Source organism: Haematobia irritans, chromosome 3 (assembly GCF_050003625.1).
Source record: "Haematobia irritans isolate KBUSLIRL chromosome 3, ASM5000362v1, whole genome shotgun sequence".
In the NCBI taxonomy this organism is placed as follows: domain Eukaryota; kingdom Metazoa; phylum Arthropoda; class Insecta; order Diptera; family Muscidae; genus Haematobia; species Haematobia irritans.
In genome coordinates, this window is record NC_134399.1 from 100,662,305 (window position 1) to 100,689,602 (window position 27,298).

Below are 27,298 nucleotides of genomic sequence, written 5' to 3' on the forward strand. Positions count from 1 at the left end.
AATTTTTTTAGGTTTTGGGTGGATTTTTCAATTTTTTGGGGGTGGTCACGAATTAAAGTCCTTTTCACTCTTGGACGCATATTTAAGGAGATATGGGCAAAAGAAGGTTTTCGTATAAAAATTTCAATTTTTTTAGGTTTTGGGTGGATTTTTCAATTTTTTGGGGGTGGTCACGAATTAAAGTCCTTTTCGCTCTAGGACGCATATTTAAGGAGATATGGGCGAAAGAAGTTTTCCATATAAAAATTTCAATTTTTTTTAGGTTTTGGGCGGATTTTTCAATTTTTTGGGGGTGGTCACGAATTAAAGTCCTTTTCGCTCTAGGACGCATATTTAAGGAGATATGGGCAAAAGAAGTTTTTCATATAAAAACTTCAATTTTTTTAGGTTTTGGGTGGATTTTTCAATTTTTTGGGGTGGTCACGAATTATAGTCCTTTTCGCTCTAGGACGCATATTTAAGGAGATATGGGCAAAAGAAATTTTTCATATAAAAAATTTCAATTTTTTTAGGTTTTGGGTGGACTTTTCAATTTTTTGTGGGTGGTCACGAATTAAAGTCCTTTTCGCTCTAGGACGCATATTTAAGGAGATATGGGCAAAAGAACTTTTTCATATAAAAATTTCAAGTTTTTTAGGTTTTGGGTGGATTTTTAAATTTTTTGGGGGTGGTCACGAATTAAAGTCCTTTTCGCTCTAGGACGCATATTTAAGGAGATATGGGCAAAAGAAGTTTTTCATATAAAAATTTCAATTTTTTTAGGTTTTGGGTGGATTTTTCAATTTTTTGGGGGTGGTCACGAATTAAAGTCCTTTTCGCTCTAGGACGCATATTTAAGGAGATATGGGCAAAAGAAGGTTTTCATATAAAAATTTCAATTTTTTAAGGTTTTGGGTGGATTTTTCAATTTTTTTGGGGGTGGTCACGAATTAAAGTCCTTTTCGCTCTAGGACGCATATTTAAGGAGATATGGGCAAAAGAAGTTTTCATATAAAAATTTCATTTTTTTAGGTTTTGGGTGGATTTTTCAATTTTTTGGGGGTGGTCACGAATTAAAGTCCTTTTCGCTCTAGGACGCATATTTAAGGAGATATGGGCAAAAGAAATTTTTCATATAAAAAATTTCAATTTTTTTAGGTTTTGGGTGGATTTTTCAATTGTTTGAGGGTGGTCACGAATTAAAGTCCTTTTCGCTCTAGGACGCATATTTAAGGAGATATGGGCAAAAGAAGTTTTTCATATAAAAAATTTCAATTTTTTTAGGTTTTGGGTGGATTTTTCAATTTTTTGGGGGTGGTCACGAATTAAAGTCCTTTTCGCTCTAGGACGCATATTTAAGGAGATATGGGCAAAAGAAGGTTTTCGTATAAAAATTTCAATTTTTTTAGGTTTTGGGTGGATTTTTCAATTTTTTGGGGGTGGTCACGAATTAAAGTCCTTTTCGCTCTAGGACGCATATTTAAGGAGATATGGGCAAAAGAAGTTTTCCATATAAAAATTTCAATTTTTTTAGGTTTTGGGTGGATTTTTCAATTTTTTGGGGGTGGTCACGAATTAAAGTCCTTTTCGCTCTAGGACGCATATTTAAGGAGATATGGGCAAAAGAAGTTTTTCATATAAAAACTTCAATTTTTTTAGGTTTTGGGTGGATTTTTCAATTTTTTGGGGTGGTCACGAATTATAGTCCTTTTTGGATCTAGGACGCTTAGTTTAGGAGATATGGGCAAAAGAAGTTTTTCATATAAAAAATTCAATTTTTTTAGGTTTTGGGTGGATTTTTCAATTTTTTGGGGGTGGTCACGAATTAAAGTCCTTTTCGCTCTAGGACGCATATTTAAGGAGATATGGGCAAAAGAAGTTTTTCATATAAAAATTTCAATTTTTTTTAGGTTTTGGGTGGATTTTTCAATTGTTTGAGGGTGGTCACGAATTAAAGTCCTTTTCGCTCTAGGACGCATATTTAAGGAGATATGGGCAAAAGAAGTTTTTCATATAAAAACTTCAATTTTTTTAGGTTTTGGGTGGATTTTTCAATTTTTTGGGGTGGTCACGAATTATAGTCCTTTTCGCTCTAGGACGCATATTTAAGGAGATATGGGCAAAAGAAGTTTTTCATATAAAAACTTCAATTTTTTTAGGTTTTGGGTGGATTTTTCAATTTTTTGGGGTGGTCACGAATTAAAGTCCTTTTCGCTCTAGGACGCTTAGTTTAGGAGATATGGGCAAAAGAAGTTTTTCATATAAAAATTTCAATTTTTTTAGGTTTTGGGTGGATTTTTCAATTTTTTGGGGGTGGTCACGAATTAAAGTCCTTTTCGCTCTAGGACGCATATTTAAGGAGATATGGGCAAAAGAAGTTTTTCATTTAAAATTTAAATTTTTTTAGGTTTTGGGTGGATTTTTCAATTTTTTGGGGGTGGTCACGAATTAAAGTCCTTTTCGCTCTAGGACGCTTAGTTTAGGAGATATGGGCAAAAGAAGTTTTTCATATAAAAATTTCAATTTTTTTAGGTTTTGGGTGGATTTTTCAACTTTTTGGGGGTGGTCACGAATTAAAGTCCTTTTCGCTCTAGGACGCATATTTAAGGAGATATGGGCAAAGGAAGTTTTTCATATAAAAATTTCAATTTTTTTTAGGTTTTGGGTGGATTTTTCAATTTTTTGGGGGTGGTCACGAATTAAAGTCCTTTTCGCTCTAGGACGCATATTTAAGGAGATATGGGCAAAAGAAGTTTTTCATATAAAAACTTCAATTTTTTAGGTTTTGGGTGGATTTTTCAATTTTTTGGGGTGGTCACGAATTATAGTCCTTTTTGGCTCTAGGACGCTTAGTTTAGGAGATATGGGCAAACGAAGTTTTTCATATAAAAATTTCAATTTTTTTAGGTTTTGGATGGATTTTTCAATTTTTTGGGGGTGGTCACGAATTAAAGTCCTTTTCGCTCTAGGACGCATATTTAAGGAGATATGGGCAAAAGAAGTTTTTCATATAAAAATTTCAATTTTTTTAGGTTTTGGGTGGATTTTTCAATTTTTTGGGGTGGTCACGAATTAAAGTCCTTTTCGCTCTAGGACGCATATTTAAGAAGATATGGGCAAAAGAAGTTTTTCATATAAAAAATTCAATTTTTTTAGGTTTTGGGTGGATTTTTCAATTTTTTGGGGTGGTCACGAATTAAAGTCCTTTTCGCTCTAGGACGCATATTTAAGGAGATATGGGCAAAAGAAGTTTTTCATATAAAAACTTCAATTTTTTTAGGTTTTGGGTGGATTTTTCAATTTTTTGGGGTGGTCACGAATTATAGTCCTTTTCGCTCTAGGACGCTTAGTTTAGGAGATATGGGCAAAAGAAGTTTTTCATATAAAAATTTCAATTTTTTTAGGTTTTGGGTGGATTTTTCAATTTTTTGGGGGTGGTCACGAATTAAAGTCCTTTTCGCTCTTGGACGCATATTTAAGGAGATATGGGCAAAAGAAGGTTTTCGTATAAAAATTTCAATTTTTTTAGGTTTTGGGTGGATTTTTCAATTTTTTGGGGGTGGTCACGAATTAAAGTCCTTTTCGCTCTAGGACGCATATTTAAGGAGATATGGGCGAAAGAAGTTTTCCATATAAAAATTTCAATTTTTTTTAGGTTTTGGGCGGATTTTTCAATTTTTTGGGGGTGGTCACGATTTAAAGTCCTTTTCGCTCTAGGACGCATATTTAAGGAGATATGGGCAAAAGAAGTTTTTCATATAAAAACTTCAATTTTTTAGGTTTTGGGTGGATTTTTCAATTTTTTGGGGTGGTCACGAATTATAGTCCTTTTCGCTCTAGGACGCATATTTAAGGAGATATGGGCAAAAGAAATTTTTCATATAAAAAATTTCAATTTTTTTAGGTTTTGGGTGGACTTTTCAATTTTTTGTGGGTGGTCACGAATTAAAGTCCTTTTCGCTCTAGGACGCATATTTAAGGAGATATGGGCAAAAGAACTTTTTCATATAAAAATTTCAATTTTTTTAGGTTTTGGGTGGATTTTTAAATTTTTGGGGGTGGTCACGAATTAAAGTCCTTTTCGCTCTAGGACGCATATTTAAGGAGATATGGGCAAAAGAAATTTTTCATATAAAAAATTTCAATTTTTTTAGGTTTTGGGTGGATTTCTACATTGTTTGAGGGTGGTCACGAATTAAAGTCCTTTTCGCTCTAGGACGCATATTTAAGGAGATATGGGCAAAAGAAGGTTTTCATATAAAAATTTCAATTTTTTTAGGTTTTGGGTGGATTTTTCAATTTTTTTGGGGGTGGTCACGAATTAAAGTCCTTTTCGCTCTAGGACGCATATTTAAGGAGATATGGGCAAAAGAAGTTTTCATATAAAAATTTCATTTTTTTAGGTTTTGGGTGGATTTTTCAATTTTTTGGGGGTGGTCACGAATTAAAGTCCTTTTCGCTCTAGGACGCATATTTAAGGAGATATGGGCAAAAGAAATTTTTCATATAAAAAATTTCAATTTTTTTAGGTTTTGGGTGGATTTTTCAATTGTTTGAGGGTGGTCACGAATTAAAGTCCTTTTCGCTCTAGGACGCATATTTAAGGAGATATGGGCAAAAGAAGTTTTTCATATAAAAAATTTCAATTTTTTTAGGTTTTGGGTGGATTTTTCAATTTTTTGGGGGTGGTCACGAATTAAAGTCCTTTTCGCTCTAGGACGCATATTTAAGGAGATATGGGCAAAAGAAGTTTTCCATATAAAAATTTCAATTTTTTTAGGTTTTGGGTGGATTTTTCAATTTTTTGGGGGTGGTCACGAATTAAAGTCCTTTTCGCTCTAGGACGCATATTTAAGGAGATATGGGCAAAAGAAGTTTTTCATATAAAAACTTCAATTTTTTTAGGTTTTGGGTGGATTTTTCAATTTTTTGGGGTGGTCACGAATTATAGTCCTTTTTGGCTCTAGGACGCTTAGTTTAGGAGATATGGGCAAAAGAAGTTTTTCATATAAAAAATTAAATTTTTTTAGGTTTTGGGTGGATTTTTCAATTTTTTGGGGGTGGTCACGAATTAAAGTCCTTTTCGCTCTAGGACGCATATTTAAGGAGATATGGGCAAAAGAAGTTTTTCATATAAAAATTTCAATTTTTTTTAGGTTTTGGGTGGATTTTTCAATTGTTTGAGGGTGGTCACGAATTAAAGTCCTTTTCGCTCTAGGACGCATATTTAAGGAGATATGGGCAAAAGAAGTTTTTCATATAAAAACTTCAATTTTTTTAGGTTTTGGGTGGATTTTTCAATTTTTTGGGGTGGTCACGAATTATAGTCCTTTTCGCTCTAGGACGCATATTTAAGGAGATATGGGCAAAAGAAGTTTTTCATATAAAAACTTCAATTTTTTTAGGTTTTGGGTGGATTTTTCAATTTTTTGGGGTGGTCACGAATTAAAGTCCTTTTCGCTCTAGGACGCTTAGTTTAGGAGATATGGGCAAAAGAAGTTTTTCATATAAAAATTTCAATTTTTTTAGGTTTTGGGTGGATTTTTCAATTTTTTGGGGGTGGTCACGAATTAAAGTCCTTTTCGCTCTAGGACGCATATTTAAGGAGATATGGGCAAAAGAAGTTTTTCATTTAAAATTTCAATTTTTTTAGGTTTTGGGTGGATTTTTCAATTTTTTGGGGGTGGTCACGAATTAAAGTCCTTTTCGCTCTAGGACGCTTAGTTTAGGAGATATGGGCAAAAGAAGTTTTTCATATAAAAATTTCAATTTTTTTAGGTTTTGGGTGGATTTTTCAATTTTTTGGGGGTGGTCACGAATTAAAGTCCTTTTCGCTCTAGGACGCATATTTAAGGAGATATGGGCAAAAGAAGTTTTTCATATAAAAATTTCAATTTTTTTAGGTTTTGGGTGGATTTTTCAATTGTTTGAGGGCGGTCACGAATTAAAGTCCTTTTCGCTCTAGGACGCATATTTAAGGAGATATGGGCAAAAGAAGTTTTTCATATAAAAATTTCAATTTTTTTAGGTTTTGGGTGGATTTTTCAACTTTTTGGGGGTGGTCACGAATTAAAGTCCTTTTCGCTCTAGGACGCATATTTAAGGAGATATGGGCAAAGGAAGCTTTTCGTATAAAAATTTCAATTTTTTTTAGGTTTTGGGTGGATTTTTTAATTGTTTGAGGGTGGTCACGAATTAAAGTCCTTTTCGCTCTAGGACGCATATTTAAGGAGATATGGGCAAAAGAAGGTTTTCGTCTAAAAATTTCAATTTTTTTAGGTTTTGGGTGGATTTTTCAATTTTTTGGGGGTGGTCACGAATTAAAGTCCTTTTCGCTCTAGGACGCATATTTAAGGAGATATGGGCAAAAGAAGTTTTCCATATAAAAATTTCAATTTTTTTAGGTTTTGGGTGGATTTTTCAATTTTTTGGGGGTGGTCACGAATTAAAGTCCTTTTCGCTCTAGGACGCATATTTAAGGAGATATGGGCAAAAGAAGTTTTTCATATAAAAATTTCAATTTTTTTAGGTTTTGGGTGGATTTTTCAACTTTTTGGGGGTGGTCACGAATTATAGTCCTTTTCGCTCTAGGACGCTTAGTTTAGGAGATATGGGCAAAAGAAGTTTTTCATATAAAAATTTCAATTTTTTTAGGTTTTGGGTGGATTTTTCAATTTTTTGGGGGTGGTCACGAATTAAAGTCCTTTTCGCTCTTGGACGCATATTTAAGGAGATATGGGCAAAAGAAGGTTTTCGTATCAAAATTTCAATTTTTTTAGGTTTTGGGTGGATTTTTCAATTTTTTGGGGGTGGTCACGAATTAAAGTCCTTTTCGCTCTAGGACGCATATTTAAGGAGATATGGGCAAAAGAAGTTTTTCATATAAAAACTTCAATTTTTTTAGGTTTTGGGTGGATTTTTCAATTTTTTGGGGTGGTCACGAATTATAGTCCTTTTCGCTCTAGGACGCATATTTAAGGAGATATGGGCAAAAGAAATTTTTCATATAAAAAATTTAAATTTTTTTAGGTTTTGGGTGGACTTTTCAATTTTTTGTGGGTGGTCACGAATTAAAGTCCTTTTCGCTCTAGGACGCATATTTAAGGAGATATGGGCAAAAGAACTTTTTCATATAAAAATTTCAATTTTTTTAGGTTTTGGGTGGATTTTTCAATTTTTTGGGGGTGGTCACGAATTAAAGTCCTTTTCGCTCTAGGACGCATATTTAAGGAGATATGGGCAAAAGAAATTTTTCATATAAAAAATTTCAATTTTTTTAGGTTTTGGGTGGATTTCTACATTGTTTGAGGGTGGTCACGAATTAAAGTCCTTTTCGCTCTAGGACGCATATTTAAGGAGATATGGGCAAAAGAAGGTTTTCATATAAAAATTTCAATTTTTTTAGGTTTTGGGTGGATTTTTCAATTTTTTTGGGGGTGGTCACGAATTAAAGTCCTTTTCGCTCTAGGACGCATATTTAAGGAGATATGGGCAAAAGAAGTTTTCATATAAAAATTTCATTTTTTTAGGTTTTGGGTGGATTTTTCAATTTTTTGGGGGTGGTCACGAATTAAAGTCCTTTTCGCTCTAGGACGCATATTTAAGGAGATATGGGCAAAAGAAATTTTTCATATAAAAAATTTCAATTTTTTTAGGTTTTGGGTGGATTTTTCAATTGTTTGAGGGTGGTCACGAATTAAAGTCCTTTTCGCTCTAGGACGCATATTTAAGGAGATATGGGCAAAAGAAGTTTTTCATATAAAAAATTTCAATTTTTTTAGGTTTTGGGTGGATTTTTCAATTTTTTGGGGGTGGTCACGAATTAAAGTCCTTTTCGCTCTAGGACGCATATTTAAGGAGATATGGGCAAAAGAAGGTTTTCGTATAAAAATTTCAATTTTTTTAGGTTTTGGGTGGATTTTTCAATTTTTTGGGGGTGGTCACGAATTAAAGTCCTTTTCGCTCTAGGACGCATATTTAAGGAGATATGGGCAAAAGAAGTTTTCCATATAAAAATTTCAATTTTTTTAGGTTTTGGGTGGATTTTTCAATTTTTTGGGGGTGGTCACGAATTAAAGTCCTTTTCGCTCTAGGACGCATATTTAAGGAGATATGGGCAAAAGAAGTTTTTCATATAAAAACTTCAATTTTTTTAGGTTTTGGGTGGATTTTTCAATTTTTTGGGGTGGTCACGAATTATAGTCCTTTTTGGCTCTAGGACGCTTAGTTTAGGAGATATGGGCAAAAGAAGTTTTTCATATAAAAAATTCAATTTTTTTAGGTTTTGGGTGGATTTTTCAATTTTTTGGGGGTGGTCACGAATTAAAGTCCTTTTCGCTCTAGGACGCATATTTAAGGAGATATGGGCAAAAGAAGTTTTTCATATAAAAATTTCAATTTTTTTTAGGTTTTGGGTGGATTTTTCAATTGTTTGAGGGTGGTCACGAATTAAAGTCCTTTTCGCTCTAGGACGCATATTTAAGGAGATATGGGCAAAAGAAGTTTTTCATATAAAAATTTCAATTTTTTTAGGTTTTGGGTGGATTTTTCAACTTTTTGGGGGTGGTCACGAATTAAAGTCCTTTTCGCTCTAGGACGCATATTTAAGGAGATATGGGCAAAAGAAGTTTTTCATATAAAAATTTCAATTTTTTTAGGTTTTGGGTGGATTTTTCAACTTTTTGGGGGTGGTCACGAATTATAGTCCTTTTCGCTCTAGGACGCTTAGTTTAGGAGATATGGGCAAAAGAAGTTTTTCATATAAAAATTTCAATTTTTTTAGGTTTTGGGTGGATTTTTCAATTTTTTGGGGGTGGTCACGAATTAAAGTCCTTTTCGCTCTTGGACGCATATTTAAGGAGATATGGGCAAAAGAAGGTTTTCGTATCAAAATTTCAATTTTTTTAGGTTTTGGGTGGATTTTTCAATTTTTTGGGGGTGGTCACGAATTAAAGTCCTTTTCGCTCTAGGACGCATATTTAAGGAGATATGGGCAAAAGAAGTTTTTCATATAAAAACTTCAATTTTTTTAGGTTTTGGGTGGATTTTTCAATTTTTTGGGGGTGGTCACGAATTAAAGTCCTTTTCGCTCTAGGACGCATATTTAAGGAGATATGGGCAAAAGAAGTTTTTCATATAAAAACTTCAATTTTTTTAGGTTTTGGGTGGATTTTTCAATTTTTTGGGGTGGTCACGAATTATAGTCCTTTTCGCTCTAGGACGCATATTTAAGGAGATATGGGCAAAAGAAATTTTTCATATAAAAAATTTAAATTTTTTTAGGTTTTGGGTGGACTTTTCAATTTTTTGTGGGTGGTCACGAATTAAAGTCCTTTTCGCTCTAGGACGCATATTTAAGGAGATATGGGCAAAAGAACTTTTTCATATAAAAATTTCAATTTTTTTAGGTTTTGGGTGGATTTTTCAATTTTTTGGGGGTGGTCACGAATTAAAGTCCTTTTCGCTCTAGGACGCATATTTAAGGAGATATGGGCAAAAGAAATTTTTCATATAAAAAATTTCAATTTTTTTAGGTTTTGGGTGGATTTCTACATTGTTTGAGGGTGGTCACGAATTAAAGTCCTTTTCGCTCTAGGACGCATATTTAAGGAGATATGGGCAAAAGAAGGTTTTCATATAAAAATTTCAATTTTTTTAGGTTTTGGGTGGATTTTTCAATTTTTTTGGGGGTGGTCACGAATTAAAGTCCTTTTCGCTCTAGGACGCATATTTAAGGAGATATGGGCAAAAGAAGTTTTCATATAAAAATTTCATTTTTTTAGGTTTTGGGTGGATTTTTCAATTTTTTGGGGGTGGTCACGAATTAAAGTCCTTTTCGCTCTAGGACGCATATTTAAGGAGATATGGGCAAAAGAAATTTTTCATATAAAAAATTTCAATTTTTTTAGGTTTTGGGTGGATTTTTCAATTGTTTGAGGGTGGTCACGAATTAAAGTCCTTTTCGCTCTAGGACGCATATTTAAGGAGATATGGGCAAAAGAAGTTTTTCATATAAAAAATTTCAATTTTTTTAGGTTTTGGGTGGATTTTTCAATTTTTTGGGGGTGGTCACGAATTAAAGTCCTTTTCGCTCTAGGACGCATATTTAAGGAGATATGGGCAAAAGAAGGTTTTCGTATAAAAATTTCAATTTTTTTAGGTTTTGGGTGGATTTTTCAATTTTTTGGGGGTGGTCACGAATTAAAGTCCTTTTCGCTCTAGGACGCATATTTAAGGAGATATGGGCAAAAGAAGTTTTCCATATAAAAATTTCAATTTTTTTAGGTTTTGGGTGGATTTTTCAATTTTTTGGGGGTGGTCACGAATTAAAGTCCTTTTCGCTCTAGGACGCATATTTAAGGAGATATGGGCAAAAGAAGTTTTTCATATAAAAACTTCAATTTTTTTAGGTTTTGGGTGGATTTTTCAATTTTTTGGGGTGGTCACGAATTATAGTCCTTTTTGGCTCTAGGACGCTTAGTTTAGGAGATATGGGCAAAAGAAGTTTTTCATATAAAAAATTCAATTTTTTTAGGTTTTGGGTGGATTTTTCAATTTTTTGGGGGTGGTCACGAATTAAAGTCCTTTTCGCTCTAGGACGCATATTTAAGGAGATATGGGCAAAAGAAGTTTTTCATATAAAAATTTCAATTTTTTTTAGGTTTTGGGTGGATTTTTCAATTGTTTGAGGGTGGTCACGAATTAAAGTCCTTTTCGCTCTAGGACGCATATTTAAGGAGATATGGGCAAAAGAAGTTTTTCATATAAAAACTTCAATTTTTTTAGGTTTTGGGTGGATTTTTCAATTTTTTGGGGTGGTCACGAATTAAAGTCCTTTTCGCTCTAGGACGCATATTTAAGGAGATATGGGCAAAAGAAGTTTTTCATATAAAAACTTCAATTTTTTTATGTTTTGGGTGGATTTTTCAATTTTTTGGGGTGGTCACGAATTAAAGTCCTTTTCGCTCTAGGACGCTTAGTTTAGGAGATATGGGCAAAAGAAGTTTTTCATATAAAAATTTCATTTTTTTTAGGTTTTGGGTGGATTTTTCAATTTTTTGGGGGTGGTCACGAATTAAAGTCCTTTTCGCTCTAGGACGCATATTTAAGGAGATATGGGCAAAAGAAGTTTTTCATTTAAAATTTCAATTTTTTTAGGTTTTGGGTGGATTTTTCAATTTTTTGGGGGTGGTCACGAATTAAAGTCCTTTTCGCTCTAGGACGCTTAGTTTAGGAGATATGGGCAAAAGAAGTTTTTCATATAAAAATTTCAATTTTTTTAGGTTTTGGGTGGATTTTTCAATTTTTTGGGGGTGGTCACGAATTAAAGTCCTTTTCGCTCTAGGACGCATATTTAAGGAGATATGGGCAAAAGAAGTTTTTCATATAAAAATTTCAATTTTTTTTAGGTTTTGGGTGGATTTTTCAATTGTTTGAGGGCGGTCACGAATTAAAGTCCTTTTCGCTCTAGGACGCATATTTAAGGAGATATGGGCAAAAGAAGTTTTTCATATAAAAATTTCAATTTTTTTAGGTTTTGGGTGGATTTTTCAACTTTTTGGGGGTGGTCACGAATTAAAGTCCTTTTCGCTCTAGGACGCATATTTAAGGAGATATGGGCAAAGGAAGTTTTTCGTATAAAAATTTCAATTTTTTTTAGGTTTTGGGTGGATTTTTTAATTGTTTGAGGGTGGTCACGAATTAAAGTCCTTTTCGCTCTAGGACGCATATTTAAGGAGATATGGGCAAAAGAAGGTTTTCGTCTAAAAATTTCAATTTTTTTAGGTTTTGGGTGGATTTTTCAATTTTTTGGGGGTGGTCACGAATTAAAGTCCTTTTCGCTCTAGGACGCATATTTAAGGAGATATGGGCAAAAGAAGTTTTCCATATAAAAATTTCAATTTTTTTAGGTTTTGGGTGGATTTTTCAATTTTTTGGGGGTGGTCACGAATTAAAGTCCTTTTCGCTCTAGGACGCATATTTAAGGAGATATGGGCAAAAGAAGTTTTTCATATAAAAACTTCAATTTTTTTAGGTTTTGGGTGGATTTTTCAATTTTTTGGGGTGGTCACGAATTATAGTCCTTTTTGGCTCTAGGACGCTTAGTTTAGGAGATATGGGCAAAAGAAGTTTTTCATATAAAAATTTCAATTTTTTTAGGTTTTGGGTGGATTTTTCAATTTTTTGGGGGTGGTCACGAATTAAAGTCCTTTTCGCTCTAGGACGCATATTTAAGGAGATATGGGCAAAAGAAGTTTTTCATATAAAAATTTAAATTTTTTTAGGTTTTGGGTGGATTTTTCAATTTTTTGGGGTGGTCACGAATTAAAGTCCTTTTCGCTCTAGGACGCATATTTAAGAAGATATGGGCAAAAGAAGTTTTTCATATAAAAAATTCAATTTTTTTAGGTTTTGGGTGGATTTTTCAATTTTTTGGGGTGGTCACGAATTAAAGTCCTTTTCGCTCTAGGACGCATATTTAAGGAGATATGGGCAAAAGAAGTTTTTCATATAAAAACTTCAATTTTTTTAGGTTTTGGGTGGATTTTTCAATTTTTTGGGGTGGTCACGAATTATAGTCCTTTTCACTCTAGGACGCTTAGTTTAGGAGATATGGGCAAAAGAAGTTTTTCATATAAAAATTTCAATTTTTTTAGGTTTTGGGTGGATTTTTCAATTTTTTGGGGGTGGTCACGAATTAAAGTCCTTTTCGCTCTTGGATATGGGCAAAAGAAGGTTTTCGTATAAAAATTTCAATTTTTTTAGGTTTTGGGTGGATTTTTCAATTTTTTGGGGGTGGTCACGAATTAAAGTCCTTTTCGCTCTAGGACGCATATTTAAGGAGATATGGGCGAAAGAAGTTTTCCATATAAAAATTTCAATTTTTTTTAGGTTTTGGGCGGTTTTTTCAATTTTTTGGGGGTGGTCACGAATTAAAGTCCTTTTCGCTCTAGGACGCATATTTAAGGAGATATGGGCAAAAGAAGTTTTTCATATAAAAACTTCAATTTTTTTAGGTTTTGGGTGGATTTTTCAATTTTTTGGGGTGGTCACGAATTATAGTCCTTTTCGCTCTAGGACGCATATTTAAGGAGATATGGGCAAAAGAAATTTTTCATATAAAAAATTTCAATTTTTTTAGGTTTTGGGTGGATTTCTACATTGTTTGAGGGTGGTCACGAATTAAAGTCCTTTTCGCTCTAGGACGCATATTTAAGGAGATATGGGCAAAAGAAGTTTTCATATAAAAATTTCATTTTTTAAGGTTTTGGGTGGATTTTTCAATTTTTTGGGGGTGGTCACGAATTAAAGTCCTTTTCGCTCTAGGACGCATATTTAAGGAGATATGGGCAAAAGAAATTTTTCATATAAAAAATTTCAATTTTTTTAGGTTTTGGGTGGATTTTTCAATTGTTTGAGGGTGGTCACGACTTAAAGTCCTTTTCGCTCTAGGACGCATATTTAAGGAGATATGGGCAAAAGAAGTTTTTCATATAAAAAATTTCAATTTTTTTAGGTTTTGGGTGGATTTTTCAATTTTTTGGGGGTGGTCACGAATTAAAGTCCTTTTCGCTCTAGGACGCATATTTAAGGAGATATGGGCAAAAGAAGGTTTTCGTATAAAAATTTCAATTTTTTTAGGTTTTGGGTGGATTTTTCAATTTTTTGGGGGTGGTCACGAATTAAAGTCCTTTTCGCTCTAGGACGCATATTTAAGGAGATATGGGCAAAAGAAGTTTTCCATATAAAAATTTCAATTTTTTTAGGTTTTGGGTGGATTTTTCAATTTTTTGGGGGTGGTCACGAATTAAAGTCCTTTTCGCTCTAGGACGCATATTTAAGGAGATATGGGCAAAAGAAGTTTTTCATATAAAAACTTCAATTTTTTTAGGTTTTGGGTGGATTTTTCAATTTTTTGGGGTGGTCACGAATTATAGTCCTTTTTGGCTCTAGGACGCTTAGTTTAGGAGATATGGGCAAAAGAAGTTTTTCATATAAAAAATTCAATTTTTTTAGGTTTTGGGTGGATTTTTCAATTTTTTGGGGGTGGTCACGAATTAAAGTCCTTTTCGCTCTAGGACGCATATTTAAGGAGATATGGGCAAAAGAAGTTTTTCATATAAAAATTTCAATTTTTTTTAGGTTTTGGGTGGATTTTTCAATTGTTTGAGGGTGGTCACGAATTAAAGTCCTTTTCGCTCTAGGACGCATATTTAAGGAGATATGGGCAAAAGAAGTTTTTCATATAAAAACTTCAATTTTTTTAGGTTTTGGGTGGATTTTTCAATTTTTTGGGGTGGTCACGAATTATAGTCCTTTTCGCTCTAGGACGCATATTTAAGGAGATATGGGCAAAAGAAGTTTTTCATATAAAAACTTCAATTTTTTTAGGTTTTGGGTGGATTTTTCAATTTTTTGGGGTGGTCACGAATTAAAGTCCTTTTCGCTCTAGGACGCTTAGTTTAGGAGATATGGGCAAAAGAAGTTTTTCATATAAAAATTTCAATTTTTTTAGGTTTAGGGTGGATTTTTAAAATTTTTTGGGGGTGGTCACGAATTAAAGTCCTTTTCGCTCTAGGACGCATATTTAAGGAGATATGGGCAAAAGAAGTTTTTCATTTAAAATTTCAATTTTTTTAGGTTTTGGGTGGATTTTTCAATTTTTTGGGGGTGGTCACGAATTAAAGTCCTTTTCGCTCTAGGACGCTTAGTTTAGGAGATATGGGCAAAAGAAGTTTTTCATATAAAAAATTTCAATTTTTTTAGGTTTTGGGTGGATTTTCCAATTTTTTGGGGTAGTCACGAATTATAGTCCTTTTCGCTCTAGGACGCATATTTAAGGAGATATGGGCAAAAGAAGTTTTTCATATAAAATTTCAATTTTTTTTAGGTTTTGGGTGGATTTTTTAATTGTTTGAGGGTGGTCACGAATTAAAGTCCTTTTCGCTCTAGGACGCATATTTAAGGAGATATGGGCAAAAGAAGGTTTTCATATAAAAATTTCAATTTTTTTAGGTTTTGGGTGGATTTTTAAATTTTTTGGGGGTGGTCATGAATTAAAGTCCTTTTCGCTCTAGGACGCATATTTAAGGAGATATGGGCAAAAGAAGTTTTCCATATAAAAATTTAAATTTTTTTAGGTTTTGGGTGGATTTTTCAATTTTTTGGGGGTGGTCACGAATTAAAGTCCGTTTCGCTCTAGGACGCATATTTAAGGAGATATGGGCAAAAGAAGTTTTTCATATAAAAACTTCAATTTTTTTAGGTTTTGGGTGGATTTTTCAATTTTTTGGGGTGGTCACGAATTATAGTCCTTTTCGCTCTAGGACGCTTAGTTTAGGAGATATGGGCAAAAGAAGTTTTTCATATAAAAATTTCAATTTTTTTAGATTTTGGGTGGATTTTTCAATTTTTTGGGGGTGGTCACGAATTAAAGTCCTTTTCGCTCTAGGACGCATATTTAAGGAGATATGGGCAAAAGAAGTTTTTCATATAAAAACTTCAATTTTTTTAGGTTTTGGGTGGATTTTTCAATTTTTTGGGGTGGTCACGAATTATAGTCCTTTTCGCTCTAGGACGCTTAGTTTAGGAGATATGGGCAAAAGAAGTTTTTCATATAAAAATTTCAATTTTTTTAGGTTTTGGGTGGATTTTTCAATTTTTTGGGGGTGGTCACGAATTAAAGTCCTTTTCGCTCTAGGACGCATATTTAAGGAGATATGGGCAAAAGAAGTTTTTCATATAAAAATTTCAAGTTTTTTAGGTTTTGGGTGGATTTTTCAATTTTTTGGGGGTGGTCGCGAATTAAAGTCCTTTTCGCTCTAGGACTCATATTTAAGGAGATATGGGCAAAAGAAGTTTTTCATATAAAAATTTCAATTTTTTTAGGTTTTGGGTGGATTTTTCAATTTTTTGGGGTGCTCACGAATTATAGTCCTTTTCGCTCTAGGACTCTTAGTTTAGGAGATATTGGCAAAAGAAGTTTTTCATATAAAAATTTCAATTTTTTTAGGTTTTGGGTGGATTTTTCAATTTTTTGGGGGTGGTCACGAATTAAAGTCCTTTTCGCTCTAGGACGCATATTTAAGGAGATATGGGCAAAAGAAGTTTTTCAGATAAAAATTTCAATTTTTTTTAGGTTTTGGGTGGATTTTTCAATTGTTTGAGGGCGGTCACGAATTAAAGTCCTTTTCGCTCTAGGACGCATATTTAAGGAGATATGGGCAAAAGAAGTTTTTCATATAAAAATTTCAATTTTTTTAGGTTTTGGGTGGATTTTTCAACTTTTTGGGGGTGGTCACGAATTAAAGTCCTTTTCGCTCTAGGACGCATATTTAAGGAGATATGGGCAAAGGAAGTTTTTCGTATAAAAATTTCAATTTTTTTTAGGTTTTGGGTGGATTTTTTAATTGTTTGAGGGTGGTCACGAATTAAAGTCCTTTTCGCTCTAGGACGCATATTTAAGGAGATATGGGCAAAAGAAGGTTTTCGTCTAAAAATTTCAATTTTTTTAGGTTTTGGGTGGATTTTTCAATTTTTTGGGGTGGTCACGAATTAAAGTCCTTTTCGCTCTAGGACGCATATTTAAGAAGATATGGGCAAAAGAAGTTTTTCATATAAAAAATTCAATTTTTTTAGGTTTTGGGTGGATTTTTCAATTTTTTGGGGTGGTCACGAATTAAAGTCCTTTTCGCTCTAGGACGCATATTTAAGGAGATATGGGCAAAAGAAGTTTTTCATATAAAAACTTCAATTTTTTTAGGTTTTGGGTGGATTTTTCAATTTTTTGGGGTGGTCACGAATTATAGTCCTTTTCGCTCTAGGACGCTTAGTTTAGGAGATATGGGCAAAAGAAGTTTTTCATATAAAAATTTCAATTTTTTTAGGTTTTGGGTGGATTTTTCAATTTTTTGGGGGTGGTCACGAATTAAAGTCCTTTTCGCTCTTGGACGCATATTTAAGGAGATATGGGCAAAAGAAGGTTTTCGTATAAAAATTTCAATTTTTTTAGGTTTTGGGTGGATTTTTCAATTTTTTGGGGGTGGTCACGAATTAAAGTCCTTTTCGCTCTAGGACGCATATTTAAGGAGATATGGGCGAAAGAAGTTTTCCATATAAAAATTTCAATTTTTTTTTTAGGTTTTGGGCGGATTTTTCAATTTTTTGGGGGTGGTCACGAATTAAAGTCCTTTTCGCTCTAGGACGCATATTTAAGGAGATATGGGTAAAAGAAGTTTTTCATATAAAAACTTCAATTTTTTTAGGTTTTGGGTGGATTTTTCAATTTTTTGGGGTGGTCACGAATTATAGTCCTTTTCGCTCTAGGACGCATATTTAAGGAGATATGGGCAAAAGAAATTTTTCATATAAAAAATTTCAATTTTTTTAGGTTTTGTGTGGACTTTTCAATTTTTTGTGGGTGGTCACGAATTAAAGTCCTTTTCGCTCTAGGACGCATATTTAAGGAGATATGGGCAAAAGAACTTTTTCATATAAAAATTTCAATTTTTTTAGGTTTTGGGTGGATTTTTCAATTTTTTGGGGGTGGTCACGAATTAAAGTCCTTTTCGCTCTAGGACGCATATTTAAGGAGATATGGGCAAAAGAAATTTTTCATATAAAAAATTTAAATTTTTTTAGGTTTTGGGTGGATTTCTACATTGTTTGAGGGTGGTCACGAATTAAAGTCCTTTTCGCTCTAGGACGCATATTTAAGGAGATATGGGCAAAAGAAGGTTTTCATATAAAAATTTCAATTTTTTTAGGTTTTGGGTGGATTTTTCAATTTTTTTGGGGGTGGTCACGAATTAAAGTCCTTCTCGCTCTAGGACGCATATTTAAGGAGATATGGGCAAAAGAAGTTTTCATATAAAAATTTCATTTTTTTAGGTTTTGGGTGGATTTTTCAATTTTTTGGGGGTGGTCACGAATTAAAGTCCTTTTCGCTCTAGGACGCATATTTAAGGAGATATGGGCAAAAGAAATTTTTCATATAAAAAATTTCAATTTTTTTAGGTTTTGGGTGGATTTTTCAATTGTTTGAGGGTGGTCACGAATTAAAGTCCTTTTCGCTCTAGGACGCATATTTAAGGAGATATGGGCAAAAGAAGTTTTTCATATAAAAAATTTCAATTTTTTTAGGTTTTGGGTGGATGTTTCAATTTTTTGGGGGTGGTCACGAATTAAAGTCCTTTTCGCTCTAGGACGCATATTTAAGGAGATATGGGCAAAAGAAGGTTTTCGTATAAAAATTTCAATTTTTTTAGGTTTTGGGTGGATTTTTCAATTTTTTGGGGGTGGTCACGAATTAAAGTCCTTTTCGCTCTAGGACGCATATTTAAGGAGATATGGGCAAAAGAAGTTTTCCATATAAAAATTTCAATTTTTTTAGGTTTTGGGTGGATTTTTCAATTTTTTGGGGGTGGTCACGAATTAAAGTCCTTTTCGCTCTAGGACGCATATTTAAGGAGATATGGGCAAAAGAAGTTTTTCATATAAAAACTTCAATTTTTTTAGGTTTTGGGTGGATTTTTCAATTTTTTGGGGTGGTCACGAATTATAGTCCTTTTTGGCTCTAGGACGCTTAGTTTAGGAGATATGGGCAAAAGAAGTTTTTCATATAAAAAATTCAATTTTTTTAGGTTTTGGGTGGATTTTTCAATTTTTTGGGGGTGGTCACGAATTAAAGTCCTTTTCGCTCTAGGAAGCATATTTAAGGAGATATGGGCAAAAGAAGTTTTTCATATAAAAATTTCATTTTTTTTTAGGTTTTGGGTGGATTTTTCAATTGTTTGAGGGTGGTCACGAATTAAAGTCCTTTTCGCTCTAGGACGCATATTTAAGGAGATATGGGCAAAAGAAGTTTTTCATATAAAAACTTCATTTTTTTTAGGTTTTGGGTGGATTTTTCAATTTTTTGGGGTGGTCACGAATTATAGTCCTTTTCGCTCTAGGACGCATATTTAAGGAGATATGGGCAAAAGAAGTTTTTCATATAAAAACTTCAATTTTTTTAGGTTTTGGGTGGATTTTTCAATTTTTTGGGGTGGTCACGAATTAAAGTCCTTTTCGCTCTAGGACGCTTAGTTTAGGAGATATGGGCAAAAGAAGTTTTTCATATAAAAATTTCAATTTTTTTAGGTTTTGGGTGGATTTTTCAATTTTTTGGGGGTGGTCACGAATTAAAGTCCTTTTCGCTCTAGGACGCATATTTAAGGAGATATGGGCAAAAGAAGTTTTTCATTTAAAATTTAAATTTTTTTAGGTTTTGGGTGGATTTTTCAATTTTTTGAGGGTGGTCACGAATTAAAGTCCTTTTCGCTCTAGGACGCATATTTAAGGAGATATGGGCGAAAGAAGTTTTTCGTACAAAAATTTCAATTTTTTTTAGGTTTTGGGTGGATTTTTCAATTGTTTGAGGGTGGTCACGAATTAAAGTCCTTTTCGCTCTAGGACGCATATTTAAGGAGATATGGGCAAAAGAAGTTTTTCATATAAAAACTTCAATTTTTTTAGGTTTTGGGTGGATTTTTCAATTTTTTGGGGTGGTCACGAATTATAGTCCTTTTCGCTCTAGGACGCATATTTAAGGAGATATGGGCAAAAGAAGTTTTTCATATAAAAACTTCAATTTTTTTAGGTTTTGGGTGGATTTTTCAATTGTTTGAGGGTGGTCACGAATTAAAGTCCTTTTCGCTCTAGGACGCATATTTAAGGAGATATGGGCAAAAGAAGTTTTTCATATAAAAACTTCAATTTTTTTAGGTTTTGGGTGGATTTTTCAATTTTTTGGGGTGGTCACGAATTATAGTCCTTTTCGCTCTAGGACGCATATTTAAGGAGATATGGGCAAAAGAAGTTTTTCATATAAAAACTTCAATTTTTTTAGGTTTTGGGTGGATTTTTCAATTTTTTGGGGTGGTCACGAATTATAGTCCTTTTCGCTCTAGGACGCATATTTAAGGAGATATGGGCAAAAGAAGTTTTTCATATAAAAACTTCAATTTTTTTAGGTTTTGGGTGGATTTTTCAATTTTTTGGGGTGGTCACGAATTATAGTCCTTTTCGCTCTAGGACGCTTAGTTTAGGAGATATGGGCAAAAGAAGTTTTTCATATAAAAATTTCAATTTTTTTAGGTTTTGGGTGGATTTTTCAATTTTTTGGGGGTGGTCACGAATTAAAGTCCTTTTCGCTCTAGGACGCATATTTAAGGAGATATGGGCAAAAGAAGTTTTTCATTTAAAATTTCAATTTTTTTAGGTTTTGGGTGGATTTTTCAATTTTTTGGGGGTGGTCACGAATTAAAGTCCTTTTCGCTCTAGGACGCATATTTAAGGAGATATATGCGAAAGAAGTTTATGAATTTAAAATGATGTTCAAAGAAATGAGAGAACTGAAAGAGACGATGAAGTTTATGTCATCTCAATATGATGACATTTTAAAAGGTGTGAGAAAGAATACTCAAGATATAAAAAACTTACAAAGAGAAAACCGAAACTTGAGAGAAAGTAATAAACAACTAACATCAACTGTTGCATTTTTAAGTGAAGCTAGAGTGGAGAATAATTGTATAATAAATGGTATTCAAACAGACAATAATGCTAAACCAATTGATGTTGTTATGGATATTATAAAAAAGTCTGGAGCAGAAATATCAGAAGATAAAATCGATAAGGCGTATTTTCTTAAACAAAGAAACAACCAATCATCTGTTGTGGTCAAATTCGTAAACAACAGAAGCAAGGTGACATTCATGAAAGAGAAAAAGAAATTGAGTGAATTAGATGATACGAAAAAGGTCTATGTCAACGATTTTCTATCCAAAGAAACACTAAGCGTTTTTAAGTATGCGAAATCGTTGAAATCTGTTGGATTTAAATTTATCTATACAAGCGGTGGTAGAGTTTTTGCGAAGAAAAATGAAGATTCGAGACAAATGAGAATACGGTCGTTGGAGGGAGTGGATGAAATCTTGAAAAAGTATGCTGGTGGTATAACCAAAACTAATGTCCGTCGTTCTGGTGTTTATGATATTGATGACGAGGATGATGATGATAATGATGTAGATCAAGATGACCATTAAAATATTGTATTATTATATATATTTTTTTTTTTATTTATATGTTTATTGGTAATATTTACTCAATAACTAATGATCTCTAATTACTTTAAAAATGTAAATTCATATAATACTTTTATTTGTAATAATAATCAGATAAATTTTCATGTATTATCTATTAATGTTAGAAGTATTTCTTCGATAAACAAATTTAATAAATTTAAAAATGAAATAAGTCAACTTATTAATCTGCCTGATGTTATTGCTATTCAGGAAACCTGGATCAGTAGACAATATGTAAATCTATACAAAATTGATGGCTACAAAGCTGTACACTGTGTGCGAATGGATGGTTTCGGTGGGACAACAATTTTCGTCAAATCAACTTTAAAACACAATACTGTTATAAATAAAAGCGAAAATAATTTGGATATTGTTGCGATTGAATTACCTGAGATCAAATTAAATAATTTGAAAATTACGATACTATCAATATATAGATCACAACGATGTGTTGTCAGTAATTTTATTGCACAGTTGGAGTTGGCCTTGAAGGAATTTCGATCTAGTAATATTTTGGTTGTTGGTGATGTTAATGTTGACTTGTTGGTACCTAATCGGTCACTAAATTTGTTGGAAAATCTGATGTACGATTATAACTTGCACTCTTGTCATGAAAATATAACTAGACCATCCAGTGGAACATGTATAGACTGGGTTTTCAGCAACAACCCTTCGAAATTTTTGGTTTGCAGTGTTGAAAACACACTCTCTGACCATAATTTTGTTTTTTGTGATGTGACATTACATTCGGATAAGAATGAGTATCTTACGGAATATCAAGAGAAAATAAATTATACGAAATTTGGTCAACTTATAGATCCTACTTTATCCTCATTACTCAATCGGACTCCTTCTCCTGATTTATGTCAAAAACTTGTCCAGTTACTATCAACTGCTGCAAGTCGCAGTACCGAAACATCCACGAAGCGAATAAATATGAGAATGAAAATGGCCCCCTGGATAAATGAAGCGTTATATAACTTGATATGTCTTAAGCAAAATTTATTAAAAAAGAGAAGAAGAAAAAGAACTAATTATAGTTTGAATGAGCAACTGAAAAGAATAAGCAAAATAATCAAGTTATGTAATAAAAAACTGATGAATGATTACTACCAGCAAAATTTTGGATTTTGTGGAACAGATGCAAGACGAACATGGCGGTTTTTAAATAATGAGTTGGGGAGACAGAAAACTCAAACGTTGGAACTTTTTAATGAAAATGGAAGATCAATTAGTGATGATGTAGAGAAAGCAATAACCTTAAATGAATATTTTGTTAAATCGATTCTTGATCTAAAAAATGGCATTCAACATTACCAATATGATGACATAAATATGTTTGGTACATTAGTACAGCAGTTTACTTCATGGGACTTAGTTGAGATTTGTGGATCGGATATAATAAATGTTATCGAAGCTCTAAACATGAACAAAAGTTCCGGTTATGACAACATAACAGTGAGAATGATTTGTATGAGAAAGGAATTGGTTGGTGAAATATTGGCAAAAATCTTCAATGAAATGATAGAAAATAGGAAATATCCTGACGTGCTGAAAATTCATAAAATTATTCCTATACCTAAAGTTCCGGGTTCGAGACGAGTTACAGATTTTCGGCCTGTAGCAGTGTTGCCAATTATCGACAAAATTTTTGAAAAAATCATATGTAATCAGTTTTCTCAGTTTCTAAATGAGAATAATATTTTATATGAAAATCAGTTTGGAACGGATGCAGCTTTGGTGTATGTTATAGAATATATTTGTGCTGGACTAGACTCTGGATATAAAGGAGTCGCTGGAGTATTTTTCGACTATTCAAAGGCTTTCGACTTAGTGCAGCACGACATATTGCTAGAAAAGCTACGTTACATTGGAGTATCTGGCCGTACAGTGGAGCTTCTAAAAGATTATTTGAGTAATCGATTTCAATATGTACAAGTAGGCGAATCCAAGAGCAATAAATTGCCAGTAAATTATGGTGTTCCGCAAGGAAGTGTACTAGGACCACTACTCTTCAAGATATATATAAATGATTTAAAAAATATAAACTTTAATGGGAAGTTAGTAATGTTTGCTGATGACTTGTGTCTGTTTTACAAATACAAACATGAAACAGTATTGCAGACGGAGATACAATACGACGCATCAATATTGTCGGAGTATGCTCGATTAAATAAACTTATTTTGAACTCATCAAAAACTAAGTTCATTAGGTTTACCACAAATGTAAGAGAAACTGGAGAGATGACTGTTCCAGTTAATGGAGAAACTATTCAAGAGTCTAAGATGGTCAAATATTTAGGAGTGAATTTGTGTAGCAATCTTCTTTGGGATGAACACATAAAAAGTGTAAAGGCAAAAGTATCATCAGCCACTGGAATTTTGCATAAGTTTAGAAATATTTTAACTACTGATACAAAACTGATGATATACCACTCACTTATCCATTCCCACTTGACATATTTACCTATAATTTATGCACATCGTTCAACGAGAACTTTAAAGGAGCTACAGTCCGCCCAGAACAAAGCCTTAAAAGTTGTCTACAATTTGCCACTGCGTTATCCAACAACACTTTTATATAAGAATCATGCTAAAAATATATTGCCAATTCGTGGTTTATATAAGCAGCAGTTATTGTTACATATGTTCAAATCTGTACATAGATTAAACACAAGATCGTTACAATTTGATCAAAATTTTACCAGAACAGGGAGAGTAACTAGACAATCCAGTAATTTGAATGTAGCACGTTGTCGGATAGATTTAACCAAGCAAAGAATATCATTTGCCGGCCCTACTGAATACAATAACTTGCCAGGCAGATTAAAAAACATTTGTGTTATATCTTCATTTAAAAATGAACTAAAGTCATATTTATTAGATAATTTGACAATGCTTTTGTAATCCAAATATTATGTAAATTATATAGAATTTCTTTTTATGAAATCGTTGAATATTAGCTAAAGTTGCCATGGTTTGGTCTCTTTAAAGCCTTAAGGCGCTGAGACCTCAAAATGTACATATTGTAAATTTAAAATATGAAATAAAATGAATTAAAAAAAAAAAAAAAAGTTTTCCATATAAAAATTTCAATTTTTTTTTTAGGTTTTGGGCGGATTTTTCAATTTTTTGGGGGTGGTCACGAATTAAACTCCTTTTCGCTCTAGGACGCATATTTAAGGAGATATGGGCAAAAGAAGTTTTTCATATAAAAACTTCAATTTTTTTAGGTTTTGGGTGGATTTTTCAATTTTTTGGGGTGGTCACGAATTATAGTCCTTTTCGCTCTAGGACGCATATTTAAGGAGATATGGGCAAAAGAAATTTTTCATATAAAAAATTTCAATTTTTTTAGGTTTTGGGTGGACTTTCCAATTTTTTGGGGGTGGTCACGAATTAAAGTCCTTTTCGCTCTAGGACGTATATTTAAGGAGATATGGGCAAAAGAAGTTTTTCATATAAAAATTTCAATTTTTTTAGGTTTTGGGTGGATTTTTCAATTTTTTGGGGGTGGTCACGAATTAAAGTCCTTTTCGCTCTAGGGCGCATATTTAAGGAGATATGGGCAAAAGAAATTTTTCATATAAAAAATTTCAATTTTTTTAGGTTTTGGGTGGATTTCTACATTGTTTGAGGGTGGTCACGAATTAAAGTCCTTTTCGCTCTAGGACGCATATTTAAGGAGATATGGGCAAAAGAAGGTTTTCATATAAAAATTTCAATTTTTTTAGGTTTTGGGTGGATTTTTCAATCTTTTGGGGGTGGTCACGAATTAAAGTCCTTTTCGCTCTAGGACGCATATTTAAGGAGATATGGGCAAACGAAGTTTTCATATAAAAATTTCAATTTTTTTAGGTTTTGGGTGGATATTTCAATCTTTTGGGGGTGGTCACGAATTAAAGTCCTTTTCGCTCTAGGACGCATATCTAAGGAGATATGGGCAAAAGAAGTTTTCATATAAAAATTTCAATTTTTTTAGGTTTTGGGTGGATTTTTCAATTTTTTGGGGGTGGTCACGAATTAAAGTCCTTTTCGCTCTAGGACGCATATTTAAGGAGATATGGGCAAAAGAAATTTTTCATATAAAAAATTTCAATTTTTTTAGGTTTTGGGTGGATTTTTCAATTGTTTGAGGGTGGTCACGAATTAAAGTCCTTTTCGCTCTAGGACGCATATTTAAGGAGATATGGGCAAAAGAAATTTTTCATATAAAAAATTTCAATTTTTTTAGGTTTTGGGTGGATTTTTCAATTTTTTGGGGGTGGTCACGAATTAAAGTCCTTTTCGCTCTAGGACGCATATTTAAGGAGATATGGGCAAAAGAAGGGTTTCGTATAAAAATTTCAATTTTTTTAAGTTTTGGGTGGATTTTTCAATTTTTTCGGGGTGGTCACCAATTAAAGTCCTTTTCGCTCTAGGACGCATATTTAAGGAGATATGGGCAAAAGAAGTTTTCCATATAAAAATTTCAATTTTTTTAGGTTTTGGGTGGATTTTTCAATTTTTTGGGGGTGGTCACGAATTAAAGTCCTTTTCGCTCTAGGACGCATATTTAAGGAGATATGGGCAAAAGAAGTTTTTCATATAAAAACTTCAATTTTTTTAGGTTTTGGGTGGATTTTTCAATTTTTTGGGGTGGTCACGAATTATAGTCCTTTTTGGCTCTAGGACGCTTAGTTTAGGAGATATGGGCAAAAGAAGTTTTTCATATAAAAATTTCAATTTTTTTAGGTTTTGGGTGGATTTTTCAATTTTTTGGGGGTGGTTACGAATTAAAGTCCTTTTCGCTCTAGGACGCATATTTAAGGAGATATGGGCAAAAGAAGTTTTTCATATAAAAATTTCAATTTTTTTTAGGTTTTGGGTGGATTTTTCAATTGTTTGAGGGTGGTCACGAATTAAAGTCCTTTTCGCTCTAGGACGCATATTTAAGGAGATATGGGCAAAATAAGTTTTTCATATAAAAACTTCAATTTTTTTAGGTTTTGGGTGGATTTTTCAATTTTTTGGGGTGGTCACGAATTATAGTCCTTTTCGCTCTAGGACGCTTAGTTTAGGAGATATGGGCAAAAGAAGTTTTTCATATAAAAATTTCAATTTTTTTAGGTTTTGGGTGGATTTTTCAATTTTTTGGGGGTGGTCACGAATTAAAGTCCTTTTCGCTCTAGGACGCATATTTAAGGAGATATGGGCAAAAGAAGTTTTTCATATAAAAATTTCAATTTTTTTAGGTTTTGGGTGGATTTTTCAATTTTTTGGGGTGGTCACGAATTATAGTCCTTTTCGCTCTAGGACGCTTAGTTTAGGAGATATGGGCAAAAGAAGTTTTTCATATAAAAATTTCAATTTTTTTAGGTTTTGGGTGGATTTTTCAATTTTTTGGGGGTGGTCACGAATTAAAGTCCTTTTCGCTCTAGGACGCATATTTAAGGAGATATGGGCAAAAGAAGTTTTTCATTTAAAATTTCAATTTTTTTAGGTTTTGGGTGGATTTTTCAATTTTTTGGGGGTGGTCACGAATTAAAGTCCTTTTCGCTCTAGGACGCATATTTAAGGAGATATGGGCGAAAGAAGTTTTCCATATAAAAATTTCAATTTTTTTTAGGTTTTGGGAGGATTTTTCAATTTTTTGGGGGTGGTCACGAATTAAAGTCCTTTTCGCTCTAGGACGCATATTTAAGGAGATATGGGCAAAAGAAGTTTTTCATATAAAAACTTCAATTTTTTTAGGTTTTGGGTGGATTTTTCAATTTTTTGGGGTGGTCACGAATTATAGTCCTTTTCGCTCTAGGACGCATATTTAAGGAGATATGGGCAAAAGAAATTTTTCATATAAAAAATTTCAATTTTTTTAGGTTTTGGGTGGACTTTTCAATTTTTTGGGGGTGGTCACGAATTAAAGTCCTTTTCGCTCTAGGACGCATATTTAAGGAGATATGGGCAAAAGAAGTTTTTCATATAAAAATTTCAATTTTTTTAGGTTTTGGGTGGATTTTTCAATTTTTTGGGGGTGGTCACGAATTAAAGTCCTTTTCGCTCTAGGACGCATATTTAAGGAGATATGGGCAAAAGAAATTTTTCATATAAAAAATTTCAATTTTTTTAGGTTTTGGGTGGATTTCTACATTGTTTGAGGGTGGTCACGAATTAAAGTCCTTTTCGCTCTAGGACGCATATTTAAGGAGATATGGGCA

At 32.9% G+C, this 27,298-nt stretch overlaps 1 protein-coding gene across 1 annotated transcript; it reads left to right on the forward strand.

Annotated features, from left to right (window-relative positions):
- The first annotated feature begins 21,383 nt into the window (after window positions 1–21,383).
- On the forward strand, window positions 21,384–24,008 carry LOC142231102 (uncharacterized). The gene has a single exon (XM_075301721.1). The coding sequence runs from the start codon at window positions 21,384–21,386 to the stop codon at window positions 24,006–24,008; it is 2,625 nt and encodes an 874-aa protein (XP_075157836.1).
- The last annotated feature ends 3,290 nt before the right edge of the window (window positions 24,009–27,298 follow it).

Excerpts from the sequence above, each read along its gene's own strand:
- LOC142231102 (XM_075301721.1), top strand. The coding sequence starts at position 21,384 with ATGGATGGTTTCGGTGGGACAACAATTTTCGTCAAATCAACTTTAAAA.